This window comes from Sphaeramia orbicularis, chromosome 21 (assembly GCF_902148855.1).
Source record: "Sphaeramia orbicularis chromosome 21, fSphaOr1.1, whole genome shotgun sequence".
Lineage (NCBI taxonomy): Eukaryota > Metazoa > Chordata > Actinopteri > Kurtiformes > Apogonidae > Sphaeramia > Sphaeramia orbicularis.
This window is the reverse complement of record NC_043977.1, coordinates 21,377,602-21,402,555: the sequence shown is the minus strand read 5'-3', so window position 1 is coordinate 21,402,555 and position 24,954 is coordinate 21,377,602. Positions and strand designations below refer to the sequence as shown.

Genomic DNA, 24,954 nt, shown 5'->3' with positions numbered 1-24,954 from the left:
TCTGATTACAAAGAAGTCCTGAAACATCTCAAACCTAATTATATACTTTCCTCAAAAATGAGCCATGGTGCACTTTTCAGTTATGAGCTACTTTCTTACTTCACAAAAAGTTCAAATTGAACATCTGTTCTATTTGTTTGTTCATATTATTTTTTCTATGAAACAGGTTCTATGATTTCTATGAAGGTAAATCTAAAACACAACGCCACAGCATATTTACTTTTTAAACATAAGGGTCTGCTGTTCTTATTTGTTAATACATACACATTTTGGTGAATTGCTTCCTTTTAACATTACATTTTTTACATTAATTCCACTACATACCTAACAATTATGATCATGAAATTATTTTGGCTTCTCCAACAGATTGTTTGGTCTTATGAGAAAGTTAAGATGTATTTCAGAATTTCCATGCCTGTAACATTCCAAATGCCGAGTTAAGTTACTACACCTCAAAGTCCAACTAACCTGGGGTCACAGAGGAAGTCTGTACTCTCTCCATCAGCTCTCCATACAAGCCACTCTCTGAAGGATGGGTGGCAGAACATTCGCGTTTTGTCTCGGCGTTTGATGAGGAAGCATGAGAGTAACTCCATGCGTTGTTGGAAGTCCTCCCATGGCAGCTCTCCTTGAATGAAGCCGGCGTTGATGGCCTGGAACAGCTGCTCGTCCGTCATGGGATGCAGTGAGGCGAGCGCCACATTGAGGATTGGCAGTGAACGCTCGAAGGCTGAATTAGTCATGAACTTCATGTTGCACTGTAATTGGTAGAGCTCAGCCACTGAGACGGGCACGACTTTGTAGCTGGCGCTCTTGATCACCAGGTGGCCTCTCTCGAACAGATCCAGGGTGAGTTTGAGATACAGGTACGAGCCCTGGCTGCGAGAGATCAGGTGGCTGCTGAGCTTGCCAACTGTGAGAGGGTCAGCCTTGCCATTCAGACTTATGTTGTTCATGATGTCTTTGCTGCCATTGATTCGGTACTGGATATATGCGTTGAGGTCGTTGCTTATCTCTTTATTGTCAGAAAAATCGTCCAGGGAGATCTTGGTGAAGGGGAGCAGGCTGGTGATCTCCTATGGAAGACAAGATATTCCTATTCAGTTTTTTACATCGCTAATACCAATACATTTGTTGACAGGCAGCCATCAAATTAATGGAATTGTGATATTTAGACATATCAAACCCTCAGATGAGATACATATGCTGAATGCGCTGTATATGTATCAAAATCCTCCTAAAAACCCATATAATATTGGCATAGAAATCCAATGAGAAAATGGTATTTACTTGACCTGTATCAAATAATCACAACAACAGTGGGCAATTATTGTGAATATAAACAGCGATATGTGAGAAGTTATATTAGATGAGCTGTGTATACATTTATCAAATTCTAGCTTAGTAACAGAATAACAATATTTTTCTTGTTAGCTTGTGTATTATAAATTGTATTTATATGAGCACATCGGGCAAACAAAAGAATGAGGCCCCTAAATTCCTCTCATTATAAGCCCTGCTGTGTGTAAAACTTCGTACTATCAGGAGTGTCTTTATGAGCAGTGGGGAAGCAAACATGCTGCGCTATCAGGCTAAAGCAGACACTTGTTACTGCTGGAAATGTGGCTAGGAGGAAAACAGGACTACAAAACACAGTATTAAGAGCCAGGGGATGGATAGGATGGTTGTGTGGAGGGATGTTAGGTGGGTGGGGGGGCTGAACAGGAACACTTCTAGCTAGCAAGTACAGGCCTGAGCTGGAGCTCACATTTCAATCTATGTCCTGGGGGTTGAAGAAATCAATGCACCTTAATCCTCCAATCCTCTGCCTGTCTGAGGCTAGAGAAACATTGCCTCAGTGAGATAACACTTCCCCCTCCCTCGCTATGAAAAAGAACAGCGAAAGCACACAAACACAAACACATGTGCATGTACAGATGTATACTGATTATAATCCATGAGAAGTGTTAGCAACACCACACCGATATTAATCTAGCAAGGTCAACTACATGAACCGTGGCTCTCTGTTGGGATTCCATATGTCTGTTAAGTCTGTTTTCTATGTCGGCTAAACAATACTGTGGCGTTTTCACACTTTTCATGCTAATCTGGTCTCACAGTTGCAGTCAAAGAAGCATGGTTTCATCTGATGTAGAGTATTATCTGGAATATCTTTCTGTATGCTATATGACTGAGTCTTCCTTTTTATTTATTTAGTATGGCTCAACTTACTCAGACATTGTACTACACAAAAACACACTATATAGTACAGAGGTTCAGATGTAAATTCTTTAATACTGCTTCACTGTTAATGTTTTAGGTGAACAGCACTGTATGCCATTAACTCGGCCTCCTAAAAAAATCTATTCACACTATAAAGTTATCTGGAGGAATTAATAAAGTACAACATATGAGCTGAATACAAAATGTCACTGTTACGACACTGATTAACAACATCCAAAGAACCATAACATCAACCAAATTTTAATTATGCCTCAAAAATTCCTGATAAAAAGCAAATGGACTTAGGTTTACATGCACTGAATACTAAAAGACACTGCCTCAGACATTAATAACTAGAGTTCTTGATGTCAGTCACTCAGCCATCATGTTATTATCCCAGGCTCAGTCATTCTCCCCACCAAAGAAATCAGCTGTCCCGTGGCTCATCGGACATGTCAGAGCTTCAGCTATCACCAGAGTGAGTTCAACACAGGTCTCACACATCCTTGCAACTGGTAGACCAAGTGTCACTATAGCTCTGAGCTGTTCCGCACAAAGTGACTGAATGCTTATTTCCTGTCATGCAGGCTTGGTTTCAGAGCCACTGATGCTACAATTCCTTCTCGATTGTTCCAGGACATGCCTGACAATACAAGTCTGCAGAGAGCAGACTGTGACATCGACGACAGCTCATAAAACGTTTCAACTTTGACACTCGTCAAAATCTACAAGGTCTGATGTCAGTCAGTGACATTATCAACAAATGACGGCAGATTTAACTTGAGTTTTGATATGTTTCATTTCAACAACTGTTCTAAAATACTTCAGAAAGGGTTTGATTACAACTTTTACATTTAATAAGATGAGACAATAATTATTTTTTCATATTCTAAGAAAATACAAGATACTGAGACAGGATAACCCCAGCTCTTCCTTACCAGCAGGTTAACCCGGACAGTAACCACCAGTTTAAGCCAGGAGGGGAACTTGGTGATGATCTTAGTGATGAAAGAGGCGATCGTGTCACCGTAGTCGGGCTTATGGAACTCGGCTTCATTCAGCCCATCTATCAGTATGATGTGGTCCTCCTCTGGAATCTTCCGCTCTGAAAAACAGACAGGACAATAAACAGTGAGGTACAGTGCACTACATTTCTGTTACTCAACTGCCCTGTGGTAAGAGTGCAGAGGTTTTTTTACTGCAGTAAATGAACTCAGGTCTCTCAGAGGTACGGTGAGAGTGAGTAGTGGGCCTTTACTTCTATTTATCAACTGCACAGTAACTGTACCTGCTTCGCTCCCTGCTGAAATGTCAAGTTGCATTTTCTCTGAATAGACTAGAATTACCACCATGCAGCTGACTGACCAAATGTAAAATACGGACACGCTGTCCCATTCTGTTATGGGAGTTGAATAATGAACAGAATATTATGATTTTATCGATATAAAAAGTTAGAATTTCATCATTTTGTTCTACTCAAATTTGTGTGAAATTTCGTGATAACTAGCATGGAAATTTGGAAGATAAATACTTCCACAGATACATTTAGTACTGCACTTTTCATAAATCAGCCCAAAGTAGCCTGTGGCCGAAGAAAACAGTAAATGATACAACAGTGTTTTACCTTTTCGAAGATTAGCTAGTGGTTCCAGGACCCCCCTCCGGAACGCAGCCATGGGGTCTTGGACACACGAACGCAGGCTGAGCATGCTTTGGAGGTGAGGTTCCTTCAGCAAAAGCTCCCGGTATGCACTAAGCTGGTGTGCTCTGCATAGCAGAGCCGCAATACTATGTACAAACTCTGGTACCAAGCAAGTGTATGTGTTATCTGCTTGGCAGTAGTGATATGCTACCACCTGTAAAAGGAAAAACAAGAAGAAAAGAAAAAAGCGGATTATTTGGGAGGATTTAAAACCACTAAAACCAAGGGTAATTACAGAATAAATTAGTTGTGTTTTTAGAAATAAAAATATGTAAATCCAAGAGCATTTAAATAAGGATTTAGATTAGTGTCTAATGTTTTTCATGATCATATCTGTGATAAAGCCTCATCATCTGTCCAGCCTAACAGGAGACATAATTTGATCCAACCTGATCCAAACAGAGGGTAGATGAAGTAACTAGGTAATGCCTGAGCACTGTAGATAAGCACTACTATAAAAAGGTGGTGGTGGATCCCAGGTGTACTTCTAAAAGTGGGATCTTCTGTGTGAGAACAGGTTGCTGCTGTGTTCCAAAGGACGTCTGATTTAGAAGGAAAAGAAAGGGACAGGGATGGTGGGAAAAGGTAGAGAGATGCCCTGGGGATATATGACTCTGTTCTAATTACAGTCCAACCTGGAGGAGCTGACACACTTCCAGGGGCAGCAGGCGGAGGAGCAGGTGACCTGTTCCTCTGCTGCCGTCTGCTGCTCAAGCAACAGTGATGACCAGGTTCTGGAAAGGCACAGACTAAAGCCTGAAGCCAAAAAATTATTAATCAAATGTGAAATTTGATACAGATTCTTTTGCAAAATGTATTCTATGCCAACAGTGCAAACCACTCCACTACAACGCTGCCCGAGTTAATTGCATTTCGCACAAAGAAACAGGGTTGTGATGCTGTGATTACTGAAGGAACACAATATCCCAACCAGACATCTCACAGGCTGGAGCACTTTTCTCACGGGCATATTATGTGTCAGACGAAGGTTTCCATGGAACTACGCAATAAAAAAAACACAGATGGAAGCAGTGACATGATGTTTAGTAAATGCAGTAATTTACCTGCCTTTACAGAACCACATAGACATCTAACAAAGACATTAAAATGAAAGTTATATAGTTGATATACTGTGCCAGCCATACAGACTACTGCCTCATCAATGAGTCATAAAAATCACATAATGATGCAAGATTCTGCAGTGCACCTGCAGAAGCTGGTGTAAGTATATCCACTGTTTGAGAAATAACTTTAAGTGTGCCTCCGTCATATAAAGCAGATATAAAAGTACTGATAAAACATAAAATCTAATGTCCTCGGTGCTCCTGTTTTGAGACCACTTTCAAATCAATGATTAAAAAGAGCTGACAGAATTTGACAGAAGCTGCTCAGTGTTGCATCACACATCACAGGAACAGAGCCCCTGTGAGCACGCCAGTTGGAAACACTTTACACAATAATTGGCTTGAGGGATATTGCTTGGGTTACACAGATATTCAAATGTGCCTCAGCGGCATGAAGTCAGCTGTCTGGTCCATGCACTTTAGTATTCCCAGGGGCAGAGGCGGACTGTACTCTATTTGGCTCATGCACCTTTTCACCACCAACGAGGGCTCCATGAAAGGGTGAGAGACTAAAGCCCTGAAGGTGCAAAGGGACAGTGTCACCTGCAACATCAGAAAATGAGAATGAAAGAGGATCAATACAAAGTCCAGCCTTATTAGGAGGCATGAACACAACTAAAGACTTGCTATTCTTAAGCTTTTCAACACAAATGAATGCCACTGTGAATCCAATATATACTGTATTTCCAAATTGAACGTAGTGGATGTGCAGCTGTGCGGTCTATCGATGCCTTAAAAACAACACAGAAGAATAGACGCAGTCAGTAGTCGCGACACTAAATGGGCGCTGAAGTTTCTGGATGATAGATACTAAAATATAAAACATAAATAAACAACACCAAATCTCCATGACAGGCCTGATAGCAGCAGCCCCAAATGTGGAACTAATGATTATAAACCAAAAAGGCAGCAGCAAGAAGTCACTCCAGGTACCAAATCAAAGTGCATTAAGTAGAGGATATTGCAGACAGCTAGAGTGCCCACTGAACAATTTCCATCATAATTGGAGAAAGCACGGGAGAGATATTTAGTTTGTCTTTCCTTGTTTTCCTGTTTGTGTCTTTGCTGCCAACTGTGTCAGAGACAAGCGTTAATAAACCAAACAAGAAGTATGGTTTTCCCTGTACGAATTTCTTGCTGTTCTTCTGTATTTTCTAGTATATCGGAGGTTATTTCCCTTAAATCACATCACCACTGTAATATTGTCAAGAATTTGGGAAAACTGCATTATGACAGTTCACATAGAATCAGAAATGGTCAACTTGAGATTGGATTAGGTCTTTCTTTTAGATGAGATGATGATGCAAAGAAATTAATGAAAGGTAGTGCAGTTTTATATGTTTGTGCACCACATTAAAATGCTGACAACAAGCACAAAAACACAAAAACAGTTTCCCTGAAGTTATTCTGACTTTCCTGTCCGTGTTCCCATGCCAGCCCGGAGGAAGACCCTGTGGCGGACTACAGAGAACACAACGAAAATGGCTTCCATCTGTGAGCTAAAAGGGCAGACTAAAGACCCGAGCTGAGGTTTTGCAGCTTCACACTTTTTTTTTTTTTCAGATTCACACTGCAGTACTGAGATGCTGCTGACATTAATATTGAATATTTTTTTCGGCCAGCTCTTTACCTAAGCCCACTGCAGCTCAAATCGAATACGTCTGTAATATTAAAGGTCTGTGATAAGACAACTGGTGGAGCTGTCTTTCATAATCTCAGCGGATTTCAAAACAACCATCCATATTTCATAGCCTGGATTTCAAACAAACGAACATAAACAACCATAAATCTTAAACAAACACACGCACACAAATAAATCAACTGAGCGGTGCCAGCATCAGGTTTCTGCAGTGCATTTCATACATACTAAGGGCAACTCTGTATTCCACCACCATCTCTGTAATAAGAAACCGGCTTCCCTGATTACACTTAGGAAAAGAGAAGCCAACAGATTTTCCAAGAATTTCCAGGATTAAGTGTCTCTAAATTGTTCACTGTACACACCAGATGTGTACATCTCATGATGATTCGCTCAAAAAAACTTTCTTCTTATGTGACAGCGTAATAAGCATTTTGATAAGGCTGCAATACATAATTAAAGGTAAATGTTTGTTTTAAAGGATGGATCATTGTCTTGAAGGATTCAGAACAATGGCACAAGGACTGATCTTGAATGTTGATGCTCTGGGTGAAGACTTACCTTTGCAGCCAGGCGTCTGACAGCCTCCTCTCTACGCCGCTGTATCTCTGGGGTCCCTGGGCAGCTGTTGGTCCTCAGTGTATTCGAAGCACTGGAGGGTGGAGTGGGCTGTGGGGGCTGGCTGAGGGGTAGTTCTGTGCTTTGTCCACCGCCACCTGGCAGAGACGGAGTGACTGAGTCATTTCTATACACTAAAAATATACACTGGAATGTCTGCATTTAAGTGGCATATGCTTGTGTTACACTTACAACAAGAAGAACTATAATAAGTAGGGATGGGAGTCGAGAAACGGTTCTTGTAGAGAACAGGTTCCCAGTAGCTCAGGTCCTTCGAATTGTTAGTCTGCTTGCTTAACGATTACACTTATCGGTAACGTCATCCCGTCAAATGCATCACACGCCATTTCCATAATTGGTTGTTTCACCAGTAAAGACGACACTAGGGCCATTTGCAACAGTTGCAGAGCTTCCATTATGACAAAGAGGAAATACCACTAAAGTGCAGAAACTACAGCATCCAATTAAACTAAACGAATGTGATGTCTTTGATTTGCTTCTTGTAGTGAAGGTGGCAGTGACTCTGGAGGCGGAGCGTTATAGTAAGGCATCCTCTGTCACAGCCAAACATTAAACTCCTCCAGGATCTATCGGTACTGTTAATGTTAGCAACATTTCACAGTGTCAACCTGCTGTCACTACTGTTTATGAATAATCTCCGTGTCCTAAAATTACATTTACATACGACAAGGCTCAGAGGCTGCAGCAGGTAGCCCTCATACCCCTTTAATTACACTTACATAACCCTTACTGAGTTTTGTTCAAATCAAATGCAAAATGTTAGTGCATATTAGGGATGTAACGATTATCAGTATAACGATAAACTGCGGTAAAATTGCAGATGGTTAGTATTACCGTTTAAAGTCTAATTATCATGATAACCGTGTTTGATTACCGCACTTTTCCATAGAAAATGTCTTTGTAAAGATCTGCTTTTATGTCAAATATTTGAGTATAGTTTTAATTTATTACAATTTTAATTTTATATACCTAATATCTGGCACCAATATTCACTTTTAAAGTCTATGAAAAGGTTCGTTAAGCATCTTTGAGTTATTTATGCAATAATGTATATATATTTTTCAAATCGGATTTTATATATATTGTGTGTGCTTTTTGTCCTATTGTGTTGATATAGTAGGTTAAAGTGAAAAAAACAATAGACAGATGATATAAATGAAGTTGCGCTGAAAAAAAGATCCCAAACATGGGTACAGTAAACATTTGTTTATATAGTATATAAAGGCAAAATCAAAAGTACTGAAAAACGGCTAAAATAGGCTCAGACCACAAAGAGTTAATATTTGAATGTTTCTGCCAACAGAAAGTGCATTGTGCCGATTATTTTATTATTATTTTTTTTTGTTGTTGTTCTTTTTTCCAAAATACAACTTGGTTAAATTATTTCAGTGTGTGTATAAGTACTTTTTGAACATTTTGAGCACAATTTCAACAATACCGCGATAACAATGATAACCGGGATAATTTTGGTCACAATAACCGTGATACGAAATTTTCATATCGTTACATCCCTAGTGCATATTTAACATTAAAGAAATACTGCAAGCAAAGCCATTTGTACAAAAGCAGTGGTTCTCAACCTTTTTTGAACAAACACCCTCTTACGTCATCATGAGCCTCCTGTCACCCCCCCCCAAAAAAATGTGGTGGGGGTTATTATAGCCATCCATAGGTAACATCCCCCTCATTTCATCATTATCCTCCTTGTCGCACCCCGTCATCTATCCCCCCTCCCTCATCCAATGAGAGTCGATGGGATTGACAAAAAATGACATTGAAAATGGAACCACTAAATTCTTATCAATTCCCATCCCTAATAATAATTATAATAAGTTTAAAAACTATAATGTTATATGCTGTTAAGGTGGATTAGCCGACCAGGAAGCCAAACCCTTACTTTGTTAGTTGATGGGGGGCATTATTGGTGTTAGTGAATGCACTCCCATTGGATACTCACCCTCTACAAACTAATATTAACACGCTCATGTAACAAGATTGATTCAAAAGTAATGCCCTGCTCATAACTAAAGGCAACTAACACAAACTGATTACCTTTTGGAGAAGCACTGGGACTGTTGGAGGCGATCTGGCGCATGCGACCTCCGTGGCAGCTTAATGCGACTAGTCGAGAGATGATGGCCGTTTTTCCGTATCCCACGCTGCCCACCACTACGGCACCGTGGCTCTCTGTGGTCTCACTGGCCTTCAGGACATCCTCCAGCTCCTGAAACAGCCAATCCCGGCCGACGAATACAGAGTCTGTGGTGATGCTGGGCACCTCGAACAGCAGAGGTTTAAGCATAATGTCCGCAGGTTTGTAGGGAGAAAAACGAGCTGCGGAAAAGGGAAAGGAAATAAAACTGCGTCTGAAACATTGCAAATGAGATCATTATTTCAGACAAAACATGTAGTGTTAGAGGAAACAGAGGCATGACAAATGCTTCTCATGCTTTCTGTCTATTTTTTCATACTGGAATATCAATCAAACTAAAGCAGGATTCTAATTTAGCCTCAATTAATACAAGATAACTGCATCTTTTTGCCGTGTAATTCAATAACACGTTTTCTCAGGGACTGCTTTGATAGAATTTCAACCATGTTTTTGCTGAAAGAAACAGATCTAAGAGCATTGTTTCACTGATTAACCTTTAATAGACCTACCTTAAAGCTGAAACCAATTGTAAGACTGTATGAGTACACTGCTGCTGATGCCTCTTAGGAAACACTTTCTTCTATTGTTAGTAGTCAATGTTATTATTACTACTATTCAAGCAGCAAGAAAAATGACTCTTTTGAAAAAGGGCCATGCCTGTGGTCCAAAAAAGTATCTATTGATAGGTAAGCTTTGTTCACAATATAAATGCTAGAATTTCTCTGAATGGATGCACAAATGACCCTCTCCAAAGCAAAACAACCACATTACCAAATGCTAATGGGTGAAATCATAGAAAAGATGACATAAATTTAATATTGTTTAAAAAATACTGCCTGCTGAAAAGTTTCATATTCTAATGAAACTATTCCAACTTTCTAGTATCTTAGATAGAATTATAACAACAGAAGCCATTATGTATCTCTGTGATGAGCTCATTTGTTGTTGTCTTTCATAATTTTCTCCAAAAAGAACTGAATCATCAATAAAAGTTTAATTCATATAGAAATTTGGATGAATATTTACCTATGATGCACAGTATATTAACAAATCCTGCTGTCTGCTCTTGAAAATAATGATACTGTTGGCCTAACCTGTTGTCCATCCTCTAATATGCTTTAGGAAAATTAACTACTTTATTTCTTCTGTCTGGAAAAGATGACATATTTCATCAACAGGTATATTAAATACTCACATAATGCCTCTCAAGCAACATGTTTAAATGGGTGTGGAAAAAAGAATCTTAAGTTGGAGTATCTAATGATGTCATATTAAAATATTCATGTCTCATCAAATATTTACTCTGTGGGATTTCACTTTGAGGCTATGGGTTCACAACATTTAACAAGATAAAGGCGGGTGGTTGGAGAAAACCTAAAATTATCTCATCTGTGTGCAGGAGTGCCAATTCTTCAGTCTGCTTTCTGATATTGAGGGATTAGTATCAGTCAGTGCAGCAGTGTTTGTGCTACAAGATGAAAGTGTTTGCTTTAGTTTCTGCTGTCTCACACAAGGTTTAATTGAAGTAGGAGCAATGAAAAGTGTTGACCTTTAAGGGGCTTTAAACATTAAAAGAAGGTTTTGAGCTAAATCATAAGACTTAAATATGGTGAAACGCACCAATACTGGTGATAATAGAGAACATTTAGACAATTACAGGTGAGAATGGATGATTTAAGACATTTTAAATTCATCTTGAGGTTTCTGATCTTGAGGCTGATGTAGCGTGAACCATTTAGGATTATTATGTCATGGAATTTATATTTTATATCGCTGTCAAGCGATTAACATTTTTAATCAGATTAATAACAGGGTTGCTGTGGATTAATTTAGATCAATCACAATTAAATATTAACTTTTAATCTATATTACTTTGTTTCATTTTGCATGAGCAAACAGACTCAAGAAAGAAGGAAACATATGCACTTAATGTGTTTGTCGCAAACTGGGCAACATGCTAGCAGGTAAGGTATGCTTCGTGTAATATGGTATTTTAAGATGGAAGTGCTTTGGTAAAAAGAAAACTCCTTGCAGAGTGTGTATAGAACTTTATGTTGATCGACTGTTCTGTCTTGGGTTTTTTTGTCCTCATATTTCCATCCAGAGGGCCAACGTGCTGTTTAGCATCTTCCATCTTTATGGGTTGGTTCTGTTGCCTGTCACTACCAGATCAACTGCCCAAGTGTTCATGCGCAACGCTAACTCTACTTGGACAAACTGCCCGAAATGCGTTGTTAGAAACATTCAGTCATTCTGCACTGCAGATTGGTTAATTGCATTCAAATTTTTAATCAGATTAATCATGATGATGGATTAATCTGAGTTAATGCATTAATTTTGACAGCCCTATTTATTACAAAAATTTGTGTTAACTCTCTGTAAATACAAATGTACCTATGTGCTCTTCAGTTGTAGCTTGAAAAACGTAATTCATTTTCTAATGGTGAATAAAAAATGTTAAAATGCCCCATTTGAGCAGGACATCACATCACAAGAACACACACTCATAACCAGTATTATTTATTCTTTGATGTACTGTATATAACTGTGTATATTGCAATAATAGCATGTTTATTCTTTAAAACAGTACTTCCTACAATAGTACTTTTATTTCTTTTCTTTGCCTTTACTGCCACTGTGTTTTCACCTGTCACCACGACTAATTTTTCACACTGTAAAAGCACTCTATTCAGACTGATTATTTTGAAACCACTGGACTCATTTGGGAAAAAAGTAGACAAGCAGTTGCAGAATTGCTGTTATTGCCAGCGAGTTTGGTTGATCTGAAGAGCGCTGCTGGGCTTCAGTTCCCTGTTCCAAATATAACATACACATAAAGTGATATTGATTTTTTAAAGTACACTTGTGTTATATGGTAAGGAAATACAAAAATAAATAAAAAGACCCTTTCCAAGCGTTATATGATGCTGTATGGGCATTTTGTGATGCTCTGTCCTGCAGACGTATATCATCTACTCTCGTCTCTCACATCTACACGTGACCTTTCAGCCCCTTGTGACCCCCATCGAAACTCTTGTCGATTTTGTCAAACACATCAAAATCATGTAGTGGGTGGAGTGAAATGTTTTCCTCCACCTTTAATGACAAATTGCAAACCTTCTTATAATTTCCTCCTAAGGGGTAAAAGAGTCACCATTCCAAATCACTGTTTCAACACTTTTTCTGACAGCCTGCAGTTTTTCTGTTTTACAACTGATGATTCAATCTGCTGACAGTAACGCAGACAAATATGTGAAAACTGACAGAACTAACTCTATGACACACTGAGAAATGAACAAAAAGCGTGGCAATATTGTCACAATCTCGAAGTGTGTTTATCAGCTGGAGAACTGGCTGGGTCTGAGCCTGAACCCTGCGGATGCATCATTCCCTCTGAGTTTTAAGAGTACTAACCTTTGGAGTCCTGAGGTGGCCTTCCTCCAGTATTATGCCACGGCAGGCGAATAGATGTCCGCAGGGGGGTGTTACGCTGCTCATCAAGAAAGCTCAGGTCTTCCAGTTTTGTGGAACTGGTCGCTGTAGAGGAAGACAGAGTTCACATAGAGTTATACAACTGAACTGTCACATCAGCTGTAAAGAGCAGCACAGATGCGCGCACACACACACACACACACACACACACACACACAAGTGAAATTCTGCGACATGTGACATCTCCGAGAGAAGATGAGTGAAGGAGAGGTAACCCAGTGTGCTCTGACATTTGTAGTTTGCTTGAGGCGCTATGTGCAGGTACTGGTAATATGTAGTAGAGAGAATGGCAGAATCTGCGACAGCACAGAAATGCTCTTTTTTCACTGATTTGAGTTGACAGCTGTGCACGTAGGAGCCAGAGATCCATCCCCAAAAACACAGCTGTTGGGTTGTAAGGGCCAAATTACCTTTATCTTACTTTGACAAAAGAGGTGAAATCTATCTGCAATTACAGAAATAGCTGACATTTCACAATTAGTTATTTCTTTGAAATCAAGTAAGAAGTTTGTTTAGAGCTTCACTGTACTCTCAATCGATTCTAGACCAAATCATCTCTACATTAGAGATTAATCTGTTGATTATCTGGTGAATTCAGTTATTCATCAACTCATCTCACAATTCTTATTTCTAATTTCCCTCAGCACTAAGTGACATACTTGAATAATTTGTTGAGTTCAATATCAGATATGACAAAAAAAAAAAACTCGAATTCTAAATTGGTTGTTAAAAATCTGTATGCAGCATGAAAACAAAACAAAAAGAAAAACAAACAAAACTCAGTTACTACAATAAGCTTTTATCACCACATTGCTACAGCTCTGAATTTAAAAATGGACGTGTTTTCAAGTCCAAATGCAGGATGTGCCATTCTAGTATTACATTCTGTACATGCACCACCTTGAGCCTATAAATGTGAAACAATTCAACTTTTTAAAATATGAGAGATGGTCTTTTAATACAATAAACATGTACATTAGTGCAACAAGGCACTTCTTTTCCCTTGCTGTTCAATACTATCACCATGGTGATCCACGCTCTCTTGGCCCTGTTGAGGAGGAGAATCAAAGCCTCTACTTTCTACTTCATCAGCCTCAGCTGGCAGAGACTGTCACAAACACTCAACTCTTCTCTTCGCTCTCTCTCTCCCTCACTTGGCCGCTAACTTAGTTCATGGAATGTCCCATTAATTAGACCCTCTCTGCTGACAACAGCAACAACAACAGAGTAATTGAGGACCATGCCATCAATACAACTTTCAATAAAATAAAAGAAGACCCTTGTGGTTACTGCAGCATGAGGTGCTTTAATCAATAACTGTGAATGTGGTGTAAAAAACAAGAAAACAACTAAGTAAATGCAGATAATCCTAAGTCAGTTCAGGACAACAAAGCATTAATTTTCTACCAAATCTAAGCCTACAGGTAAAATGAAGTGCTACTTACACCACTGAGCAGAGCCTGGGAGGACAGACAGTCCAGCCCTTCCCTTGTCCTCGATATACAGACAAGAAGGCAAGGTGCAGACCCTTAGCTAAATCTCTGGAGAGTGCTCCCAGTGGATGAACTCACAGAGGGCACAAAAGCGTTTTCTCTGCCCCAGTGCTCCCATGCAGGCACACTGGCAGCATTCAGCTGCTGAGCAGAGGGCTTGACTGTCCCCTCTCTAGTGCACAGCCCATCACAGCATCCACAGCATCGGGCACTGGCTAAATGAATGCAACTCCTTCCAAGACAGTGTCAACCCCCTTTCCTTTTTGACATATGCATACACACCGCTCTACATTCTGCACACATTTGCACAGATACATGCAGGACAGCGAATAAAGACAATATGAGCAGCATATTATCAGAGCCTGGTTAGGATGTAAATAGAGTAACAATATTAAAGGGGATAAACTGGGTTTCTCAAGTGGTCCTGGTTGGAGAGGCGAGGGGTGGTGAGAGAAAGACATGTGAAAAAAGACAATGTGAAATCAGGAGAAACATAAATGAATGCATAAAGAATATGAGATGCAAAAATGAGGTAAAAGGGTTCATGTGATCTGTGTGAGCCAGCAGGAGACCAGCGCGAAAAAAAAATACAGAACACTGTCCCTGTGGAGAAAATCACCACTAAAACCCCATACTGACATCAGCAGACCACAGGATGAGGCTTTTGTCTTTTATTGCAATGTGATCCCTTTGAATTTTCTCCAATGAAGAGTGTAAAACCGACACTGAAACATATCCACTGATAGGCAAAGAATGAGCTAAGACTTGGTTTGACTCGCTTAAGTGGTTTAATTCCACACCCTTTTCCCTTTCTGTCTGTGATGATGCTTTCTGCACATTAACCGTTTTTTCCTTTTGTCGAGTCATGCAGTATCTCTCAGATCCTTCTCTCCAGTTCGCACCTTTAATAATTTTCCTCCCCTGAGTCTCTGAATTCCTTCCTATTCTTGCACATCACCACTGACAGATAAAACCTACATATAATACATTGAAGTCTGAGCTTGCAGCGACTTTGAAGCTGCATATTTGTCAGGTCAAATTCTGATGAAAATATTATTCTTTTTTTTCCTTGGGCATATCTGCCCTTTGAAACCTACTGTTCAGTGTTTCCCATGACAGACCGGGGAAGTGGACTGAGCTCCTCTGCTCCAACCACTTATCACCTTTATCAGCCTGACTTGTCAATCATCACTCTACCCACTTCCTTGCCTTTCAGGTCAGAGGGGTTCACTATGACTACGATGTGTGATATTACAGGAATAAAAAGGGGAAAAAAGTAAGAGTAAAGCTGAATTTCCAAAACTCAAAAGTAAAAAACAGTTGCTTTAGTGGGAATTTTTACTGAGAAATAAGTAAAGTCAAATAGAACATCAGTTACAACTAACAACAAATGACATTATTGTGTTAAAAATAATAATACAATAATCACTGGAACTGCATTTTGTGGAGATAGAATAAACAATAATAAAACCCAGTTCAGTCTGTGACAACTGCTTCAGAAGATAATGGTGAATGATATGTAGTGAACACCCTCATTTCATCTTCAGTCCATCTCTGATCTGCCAAGCTGGTATGCCCTTAGTTTGAAAAGACTAAGTGAAAAATGGAATATAATTGGTCTGCACACAAAGTTGGCCTGTTACCATGGAAACATAACTCTAGCTGCACTGGTCCACTTTCCTTATTAAAGGTGAAAAATGACTCTGTCTATGTAAAATAATAAGAACTGAAGAATTCCTGCTCATTTACTCTGATCAATTGGTGTATGATTATGATGAATACAGACTTATTCAATTTGTCTGGTTTAACAAAATGCAACTTGAACCTTCTTGACACAAAATGGACAGGTCGACGGATGCTAACCCGGAGGGTAATATTTCCTCTAGATATGTTATAATGTCAGTGCATCTGCAGCTTTAAGGAAGACAAATTAATAGACTTTTAAGACATTTTTAAAAGCGCCTTTGGTTGAATTTAAGATCTCGCATTCACAAAAATAACAGTACAACAGGTCTCGTAGTTATTGGCTTGAACCAGTCTCTACCATGTTTCAATCCAGCTAACATTAAATTTCCATTTTTCTATGACTAATGTTTCTACTGATGCTAAAGCTGCTAAAGCTCATACCTGAACCCCTCCACCCATGAATAACTGTTGGAATCTCCACTCATTCCTATCTCTGTTAGGCTAAAAAAACTACTCACAAATATGACAAATTCTTTACAGTTTCCAAAGTATAGCCATATCATTCATTGTGTCTGTGGAATTTTAAGACCTTTAAGTCCAGATTTAAGGATTGATTATGGATTTTAAGGATAATTAAGGCCTTTTGAAGACTTTTTGTGGACCTACAGACTGTGTACAGAATTTGTAAAATAAGCTGCTTTGTAGGGCTGGGACAATAAATGAGATGTGAATAAATTATATTTCTTCTTGTGGTACATCATTGATCCACTGGTACAAATTTGCAATATTTAATAAAAATTGAGGTGCTCTACAAAAGGTGCTAAAGAGCCAAAAAGCTACGACTCTATGTACTTTTTTATTAATTGTTTATTTTCAGTCAAATTCAGTGACACTGTTTTGAATTTATTGCAATTTGGTTATCAAACTGCAGTATTTTACTTGTTTTTATTCTATTTCTTGTGTAAATATATGTAAATAGCCTATAGAGTTTTAACACTATTATCAGTTATTATTATTATTAGTAGTAGTAGTTCTTTGCACCATCTTTATGCATACACATTTTCTTGTACTTCATCCTGTTGCAGCATTAATCGGCAAATTTCCCCATTGTGGCATCAATAAAGTTTCATCTTATTTTATGGCAAACACAATAATTTGACCTCTTAGAAAAATCCACTCAAATTAACTTTCACATTCATTTCTTTAAAATATCAAACATTAATTTTGAAGTAGCTGGACACAAAATGTACACTGGATACTTTAAGTTTCCACATCTTAGTTACTTACTAGACAACTAATCAGCTCTAAAATTGTTGGGATAAGACAATTACATTTGTGGTTACATGCCTTAAACTTAGATTTAAGTTCAGCACAAATAAAGAACTCGATTTGTGAGTATCCAGCATGTTTTCTGTAGAAATGTGGGGGCTATTTTTGAGTCTACAGTACAAAAATGAAAGCACAATGAAGAGATGGTGTCTCTCACATGGATTTCCTACCCTACCAATTATTGTATTACATAAGTTAAAAGTGTTGCTGGGAGATGCAGTGAACATGTGCAACACATAAACTCAGTTCAATTTTGGACATTTTTGGGATCATTTTTGAACATTACAGAGGCTGTGTCATGTAAGCGTTGAGTATCTCCTGAAGAGATATTACATAATAGCGGGACTGTCAGTCCATCACAACCAGATGGCTCTGTGGGGGTAGGAGGCAGACAGTCAACACACTGTCCCTCTGAGACAGGGCATGCGGCAGCATTACAGCTCTAAGTTCTGTTCTGTCAATGGCGCACCACTGAGTAGAAATTTAAATGGCTCTTCAACACTCAGGTCAATTGATCTCGGCTGTGGCTTTTCTTTTCCCTCCTGCTGTGCCATACAAGCACCAACAATTCAGGCAAATTGGACATTTTAACAGATGTCACTATGACCTTTCCAGACAGCGGGAGGATAGGATTTTTTTTTCTTTTTTGCTTTCTTTTTGGTTTCTGAACTAAACAGATCAATGTCTACAGAATGTCAGCCACTTTGCTGCTATCTGAAGAGATTAAAAAAACATCAAAAATATCCCTTTAAACAAGTTGACGTGGTCCTGAAATGACCTCACAAATACCACAGGACATTTGATCTGCTAGAATAGAGAAAACAGTTTCATCATGATGTCCTGCTCCAGATGCAGAGGTATGAAGAAGTACTGCAACAGTTTAACATCCATGACTTTTTAATTTGGGAAAATTACTGTCTAACCCTTGCAAACATCTTGTGAATCACAGACTGTGCTCACGTGCACCAGGTATGGATGACTTCAACCGTTTTGATAAATCACAGATGTGAGCTGTCTCCAAACCTTACCTTGTCACTGTTTTTCAAGGTTTAAATGCTGTAGAGGAATAATATGTCTTGCAGTTGCCTGGCAATCCACAGATTTAGGTAGAGACCCAGTATCTTAAATCCATTCAAGTCACTCATTTTGCAAACAGTACAAAGGACTCTTAATACCAAGCACTGTTTGTTGTGCCTTACCCTGCCTTGGACTACAAAGCTCTACTGAACAGCAAAACACTACAGACAGGATGTAAAACAGTTCGCCCGACTCTCAGACCGAGCAGCACGAACACAAGGAGCTCAGGCTAATATTTCAAAATCATGGAATTCCAGAGGCCAAAACTAATATAGCCCTTTGACTCTGAAAGCCCTCTTAAAAAGCTTAACTTAAATGGGTCAAAAATAGAACTGTTATTACTTCAGTGTAATGAAGAGTAATGGTGTCACAGAGTACAGGCAAACTGCAGATATGCAGAAGTAGAGACAAAACCGTGCCACCTAAATATATATTGTTAATGAGTATTAGTGGGACAGAATTGTAAACAATGTTCACTCTAACATCAGTGACCATGCACAACTTGGAATATGCCTTTAAGATCAATTATACTTTAATTCACTGCCCTATTTTATGGATTAGTTCCACATATATACACACAGTACAGGCCAAAAGTTTGGACACACCTTCTCATTCTTTGCATTTTCTTTATTTTCATGACTATTTACATTGTAGATTCTCGTAGCATGTCCTAAAAGCTCTCTAAAAAGTTATCAACTGGTTCAGAACGCGGCAGCGAGACTACTAACAGGAACAAATAGAAGAGAACACATCACCCCTGTGCTCCAAGCCCTTCACTGGCTTCCAATTGAGTTTAGAATTAGATTCAAAATCCTCCTCCTCACATACAAGACCATTAATGGTATGGGCCCCTCTTATCTCAGAGATGCTCTGATGCCGTACCATCCCAACAGAACCCTTCGTTCTCAGAATGCAGGTCTACTGGTAGTTCCCAGGGTCTGTAAAAGTACAGTAGGAGCTAGAGCCTTTAGTTACCAAGCTCCTGTTTTATGGAATCAGCTTCCAGCTAACATTAAAGAGGCCGACACAGTCTCTACATTTAAGGTCAGGCTAAAAACATTCCTATTTGAAAAAGCTTATGGTCAGGCTAGTTCAAACCAGACTAAACCCACAGTTCAGTCTAAGCTGCCGTAGGAGCAAGAATGCTGGGGGAAGTACAGGCACTGAGTCCTATCTCCTGTTTCTGGTTCTACGTACCATTCTGGTCTGCACTTATATTTTTAATATTTAGCCAACTTAGTTTGTGCAGTGCTATTCACCCGATGTCCCCTTTCCCCACTCCCCTCCGGGGGAGTGGCTACTTTTTCAGTTGTAACCACTTGGGAGCCAATGATGGCAGGATCTGCGCTGACCCATCTGTGTCCTGCCCTGTCCTGTGTCCTGACCCCCTCCCCCACCTGTCTGGATGGACGTCCTCGGCCTCACCACTGTGGATGGGCCTCCTCGCCCCTGCCTGTCTCATCCAGCGGGATGGACCCCCCATGTGTCCACCCTACTGCATCCTTGTAGACTAGAACTACATCTGCAAATGGACGTCCATCAGTCCTGGTGCATCTATAGCCTGTCCGTCCATGGGAGTGGATCTCTCCTTCACTGTGGTTCTCCCCGAGGTTTCTCCCTTTTCCCACTGGGTTTTGAGTTTTTCCTTGCCGAGAAGGAGGGTCTAAGGACGGGGGATGCCCTGGACACTACTCATTTTCTTGCTGTTCATTTGACTGTTGTTTACTCTAACTGACTCTGTAAAGCCCTTTGAGATAACCTTGTTGTGATATTGGGCTATACAAATAAAGTTGAATTGAATTGAATTGAAAATTGAATAGATTCTCACTGAAGGCATCAAAACTATGAATGAACACATGTGGAATTATGTACTTAACAAAAAAGTGTGAAATAACTGAAAACATCTCTTATATTCTTGTTTCTTCAAAGTAGCCACCCTTAGCTCTGATGACTGCCTTGCACACCCTTGGCATTCTCTTGATGAGCATCAAGAGGTAGTCACCTGAAATGGTTTTCACTTCATAGCTGTGCCTTTTCAGGGTTACTTAGTGGAATTTCTTGCCTTATTGATGGGGTTGGGACCATCAGTTGTGTTGTGCAGAAGTCAGGTTGATGCACAGCTGACAGCCCTATTGGACAACTGTTAGAATACATATTATGGCGAGAACCAATCAGCTAAGTAAAGACAAATGAGTGGCCATCATTACTTTAAGAAATGAAGGTCAGTCAGTCTAGAAAATTTCAAAAACTTTGAATGTGTCCCCAAGTGCAGTCGCAAAAACCATCAAGCGCTCCAACAAAACTGGCTCACATGAGGACCGCCCCAGGAAAGGAAGACCAAGAGTCACCTCTGATGCTGAAGATAAGTTCATCTGAGTCACCAGCCTCAGAAATCGCAAATTAACAGCAGCTCAGATTAGAGACCAGATGAATACCACACAGAGCTCTAGCAGCAGACACATCTCTACAACAACTGTTAAGAGGAGACTGCGTGAATCAGGCCTTCGTGGTCAAATAGCTGCTAGGAAACCACTGCTAAGGAGAGGCAACAAACAGAAGAGATTTATTTGGGCCAAGAAACCCAAGGAATGGACATTAGACCAGTGGAAATCTGTGCTTTGGTCTGATGAGTCCAAATTTGAGATCTTTGGATCCAACCGCCGTGTCTTTGTGCGACGCAGAAAAGGTGAACGGATGGATGCTACATGCCTGGTTCCCACCGTGAAGCATGGAGAGGGAGGTGTGATGGCGTGGGGGTGCTTTGCTGGTGACGCTGTTGGGGATTTATTCAAGATTGAAGGCAACCTGAATCAGCATGGCTACCACAGCATCCTGAAGTGACATGCCATTCCATACGGTTTGCGTTTAGTTGGACCATCATTTATGTTTCAACAGGACAATGACCCCAAACACACCTCCAGGCTGTGTGAGGGATATTTGACCAAGAAGGAGAGTGATGGAGTGCTGCGCCAGATGACCTGGCCTCCACAGTCACCGGACCTGAACCCAATCGAGATGGTTTGGGGTGAGCTGGACCGCAGAGTGAAGGCAAAAGGGCCAACAAGTGCTAAGCATCTCTGGGAACTTCTTCAAGACTGTTAGGAAACCATTTCAGGTGACTACCTCTTGATGCTCATCAAGAGAATGGCAAGAGTGTGCAAAGCAGTCATCAGAGCTAAGGGTGGCTACTTTGAAGAAACTAGAATATAAGATATGTTTTCAGTTATTTCACACTTTTTTGTTAAGTACATAATTCCACATGTGTTCATTCATAGTTTTGATGCCTTCAGTGAGAATCTACAATGTAAATAGTCATGAAAATAAAGAAAATGCAAAGAATGAGAAGGTGTGTCCAAACTTTTGGCCTGTACTGTATATAGATGGGCTCATCCCTGTCATGTCTTACTCTTCAACAAGGTTTTATACATTATTTTTTTCACAAGCCTGGTGATAGACAAAACCGCAAACTCGCCAACTGACAAATACATACAGATACATTACTTTCCTGGCAGAGGTAAAGTTAATCACTTGTTTTTCTACCTAATTAATTTTATTGGTGTGACCATCTCATCTAAGGGAAGCAGTGTGATCTAAATTGTTCGTTATGAAAACAGGTATTAAAAGTAAATCAGAGCTGGATTTAAATTAGATAGCCAACTGAAATCATTCAATTTACACCCCTAGTGAAAATACTTTGTTAAGCTGTGTCTGCAGGCTGTGGAGAGAGGTGAGATGTAGGTTAGAGGACTGCATTGCAGTATCACAGTGAGCTAAATCACATTGTTCCCAAATTCACTTTAAATCAATTTATCAGGGAGCCAGTCAGCTATGACCTATAAACAGGATATATTTGGCATTAAATGGAGAATAAATATCTGTAACGCCTATTGGAGTTGACTTATGCCAATGTGGTAATGGTAGTAAGAAATATGTCATCATAAGTATAGAAAATAAAAATGTTGCAAAAGCAGCCCATTAGATGGATCTCACCACTTAATGATACAATAACAAACTTCCCCCAAAGAGGCATCTGACTACAGCTCTGTCCATAGTGACAGCTGGTGCGTGCCAACATTTGTGCAACTTGCTTCAACAAATGCAGCCTCCACACACCCCTGCTGGAGGTTCCACAACAGCCCTGGGACAAACCAGCCACAGTGTGTGTGTGTGTGTGTGTGTGTGTGTGTGTTAACCAAAGCAGTGCAAATGACACTTCTGGGCTGTGTGCAGACATTCCTTCTACAAACAGAGTTGACATTTTAGAGGCCCAACTACACACCTGTTGATTGCTGTTACAAATGTGGACATATTTTAGTTCAGTTTTTAAAAGTTCAATATTATCACCATCATTACATAATCATATCATATTTTGGCTAAAAATATTATTCATATTTGACCCAAGTCTTTTGTTTGGTATGCAAACATTATTGCAAAGTTTTCTGCTAACTTTTTCACACATCTGTTCAAAATTTACTATTTACAGTATAAATAAAAAGTTCTTATGCGTTTGCTGAAAAATGTGTTATTTCTTCTTTTCCGAAAATCTTAAAATACAACTTAGGCAATTATACTACGAGGCTAATGATATGTAAGATTTGTAAGTGCTTATGTACTTGTGTGAGGTTTGTGTTGTGCTGGGAACCGGTCATTAGTATATGTTAGCAAACTCTGTTTCTAAGCTAACAGTATGTCATGTTTTACACCATTGCTGCTGTAGAGGAGCAAACTGGAGGCAATGAAAACCTTTGGACTAAACACAACCTCGTTTTGTGTGAAAACTACCCAAATTTTCAAAAATTTAGTGCGAACTGCTTTTTACCTTGATTTACAAATACTTGTCTATTAATACAAAAACACTCCAGTTCTAGTTTTAGGTGAGTGAAATAATACTCCATCTATGCTTACTCATGATATCACATGGATGTGATCTGATACATACAGATGAACAATAAACCAGTATCATTTTCTACTTTTGGTCTGCAATGAGGTCTGTGAAAAATTCTTCATGTCCTTTCATCTTTTTTTCATGGTGTATTAAGGTTGGTTCTTGCAGCACACTAAGCTCCTCTCCACCTCATCCTCCAACACTTCCAGGGTAATTACCGAAGTGTCCTAGTGCAGGCCGGGTGAAACATGAGCAGGAGGCATCTAGGAGGCATCCTGATCAGATGCACAAACAGCCTTAACCTTAAGGAGCCGCACTTCTACTTTGAGCTCCTTCTAGACATTTGAGCTGCTCACCCTGTGCCTAAGGCCAAACCCAGATGCGTGTGAAAGAAATCATAGCTGGGTTGTTTTCACCTTAAATGTTATACTTTGTAGGCAAAGAATATCCTGTCATTGTGTTTCTTTACATTTGTAACAGAAACATAATTATCCTAAGTGCAGGTGTGCACAGGGCCAAATACTAATGCAGAACGCAGCCTGGGTGAATAGACAAATTCTTGCTTTCACATCATGGTTTGTCCTCCATCTAAAGACTTTCTGCTTACAAATTCTCTCTGAAAATGATTTTTTTAATCTAATATAATATCTTTGAGAATCAAATCAATGGAAGCAGTATCCATAGTACAGCGTGACCCAACACAGACTGGTTTGTACCATAAATGAAGTTGACTGTCCTTGATGTGCTCTCCTATAGCTTTGTCACACAGTATAAAAATCTGAGGTGTAAATTCTGCAGGTCCCTAGAGGGCAACACTGCATATCTATGACATCAGCCCATAAACTCTTGGTGAACACATGCCCGCATGGAAACAAACACAGAACAAAGGTATTTGCACACTCACGTACGTACACAGTCAAACATTTCTTGGCCTGTTAGCTTTATGAGCTGGTGTATGCACTGTTTGGGTTTTTAGACTTATCTAAAATAATGAAAGATATGAAAGAGATATTAAAAAAATGTCCTGGCCAATGCCATGTACAGCTGTGTATACACTGGGGTCAAAGATTCACTCTGCCTCCTGTATAATACAGTCTGAGTATGATAAAGGAAATAAAAATTCAATATATTAATACAACAATGATCATTTGTTTTGATCATATCTCAAATACCTACTTTTAATAATGCCTAATAATGGTTACAGAGCAAACTGCAAAGCAATTTCAAAGACAAACTCAACAGAGAGGCTACCTTGAGCAGATAAGTGGGATACGTGCTACACCAAGGTCTTTGAGACAACAGACCACATTTTTGCATTAATATTACATTTTTGAGCTTTTGTATGGAAGGAAAAAAAATTAGAGGTCATTAAAGAGAAAACACATTGATTGGAGAAGATGAATATTTACTTTATATAGCCAAGGCTGAAACCAGAGGCAAGTATGTTTCTTAACCTCTGGCTATAACGCAACAGACATTTTTCATAATATTCAGATGCTTAAATAATGTCCAT

At 39.5% G+C, this 24,954-nt stretch overlaps 1 protein-coding gene across 2 annotated transcripts in view; it reads right to left on the bottom strand.

Annotated features, from left to right (window-relative positions):
- The window catches only part of tanc1b (tetratricopeptide repeat, ankyrin repeat and coiled-coil containing 1b), a 121,413-nt gene that overhangs the window by 29,862 nt on the left and 66,597 nt on the right, over window positions 1–24,954 (bottom strand). For both annotated transcript variants that reach the window (XM_030124466.1, XM_030124467.1), the window contains exons 8-13: window positions 12,894–13,016; window positions 9,380–9,661; window positions 7,250–7,404; window positions 3,848–4,079; window positions 3,162–3,328; window positions 469–1,076 (exon numbers count right to left, since the gene is read on the bottom strand). In XM_030124466.1, coding sequence (XP_029980326.1) covers window positions 469–1,076; window positions 3,162–3,328; window positions 3,848–4,079; window positions 7,250–7,404; window positions 9,380–9,661; window positions 12,894–13,016 — 1,567 coding nt within the window. The remainder of the gene's footprint in view (window positions 1–468; window positions 1,077–3,161; window positions 3,329–3,847; window positions 4,080–7,249; window positions 7,405–9,379; window positions 9,662–12,893; window positions 13,017–24,954) is intronic.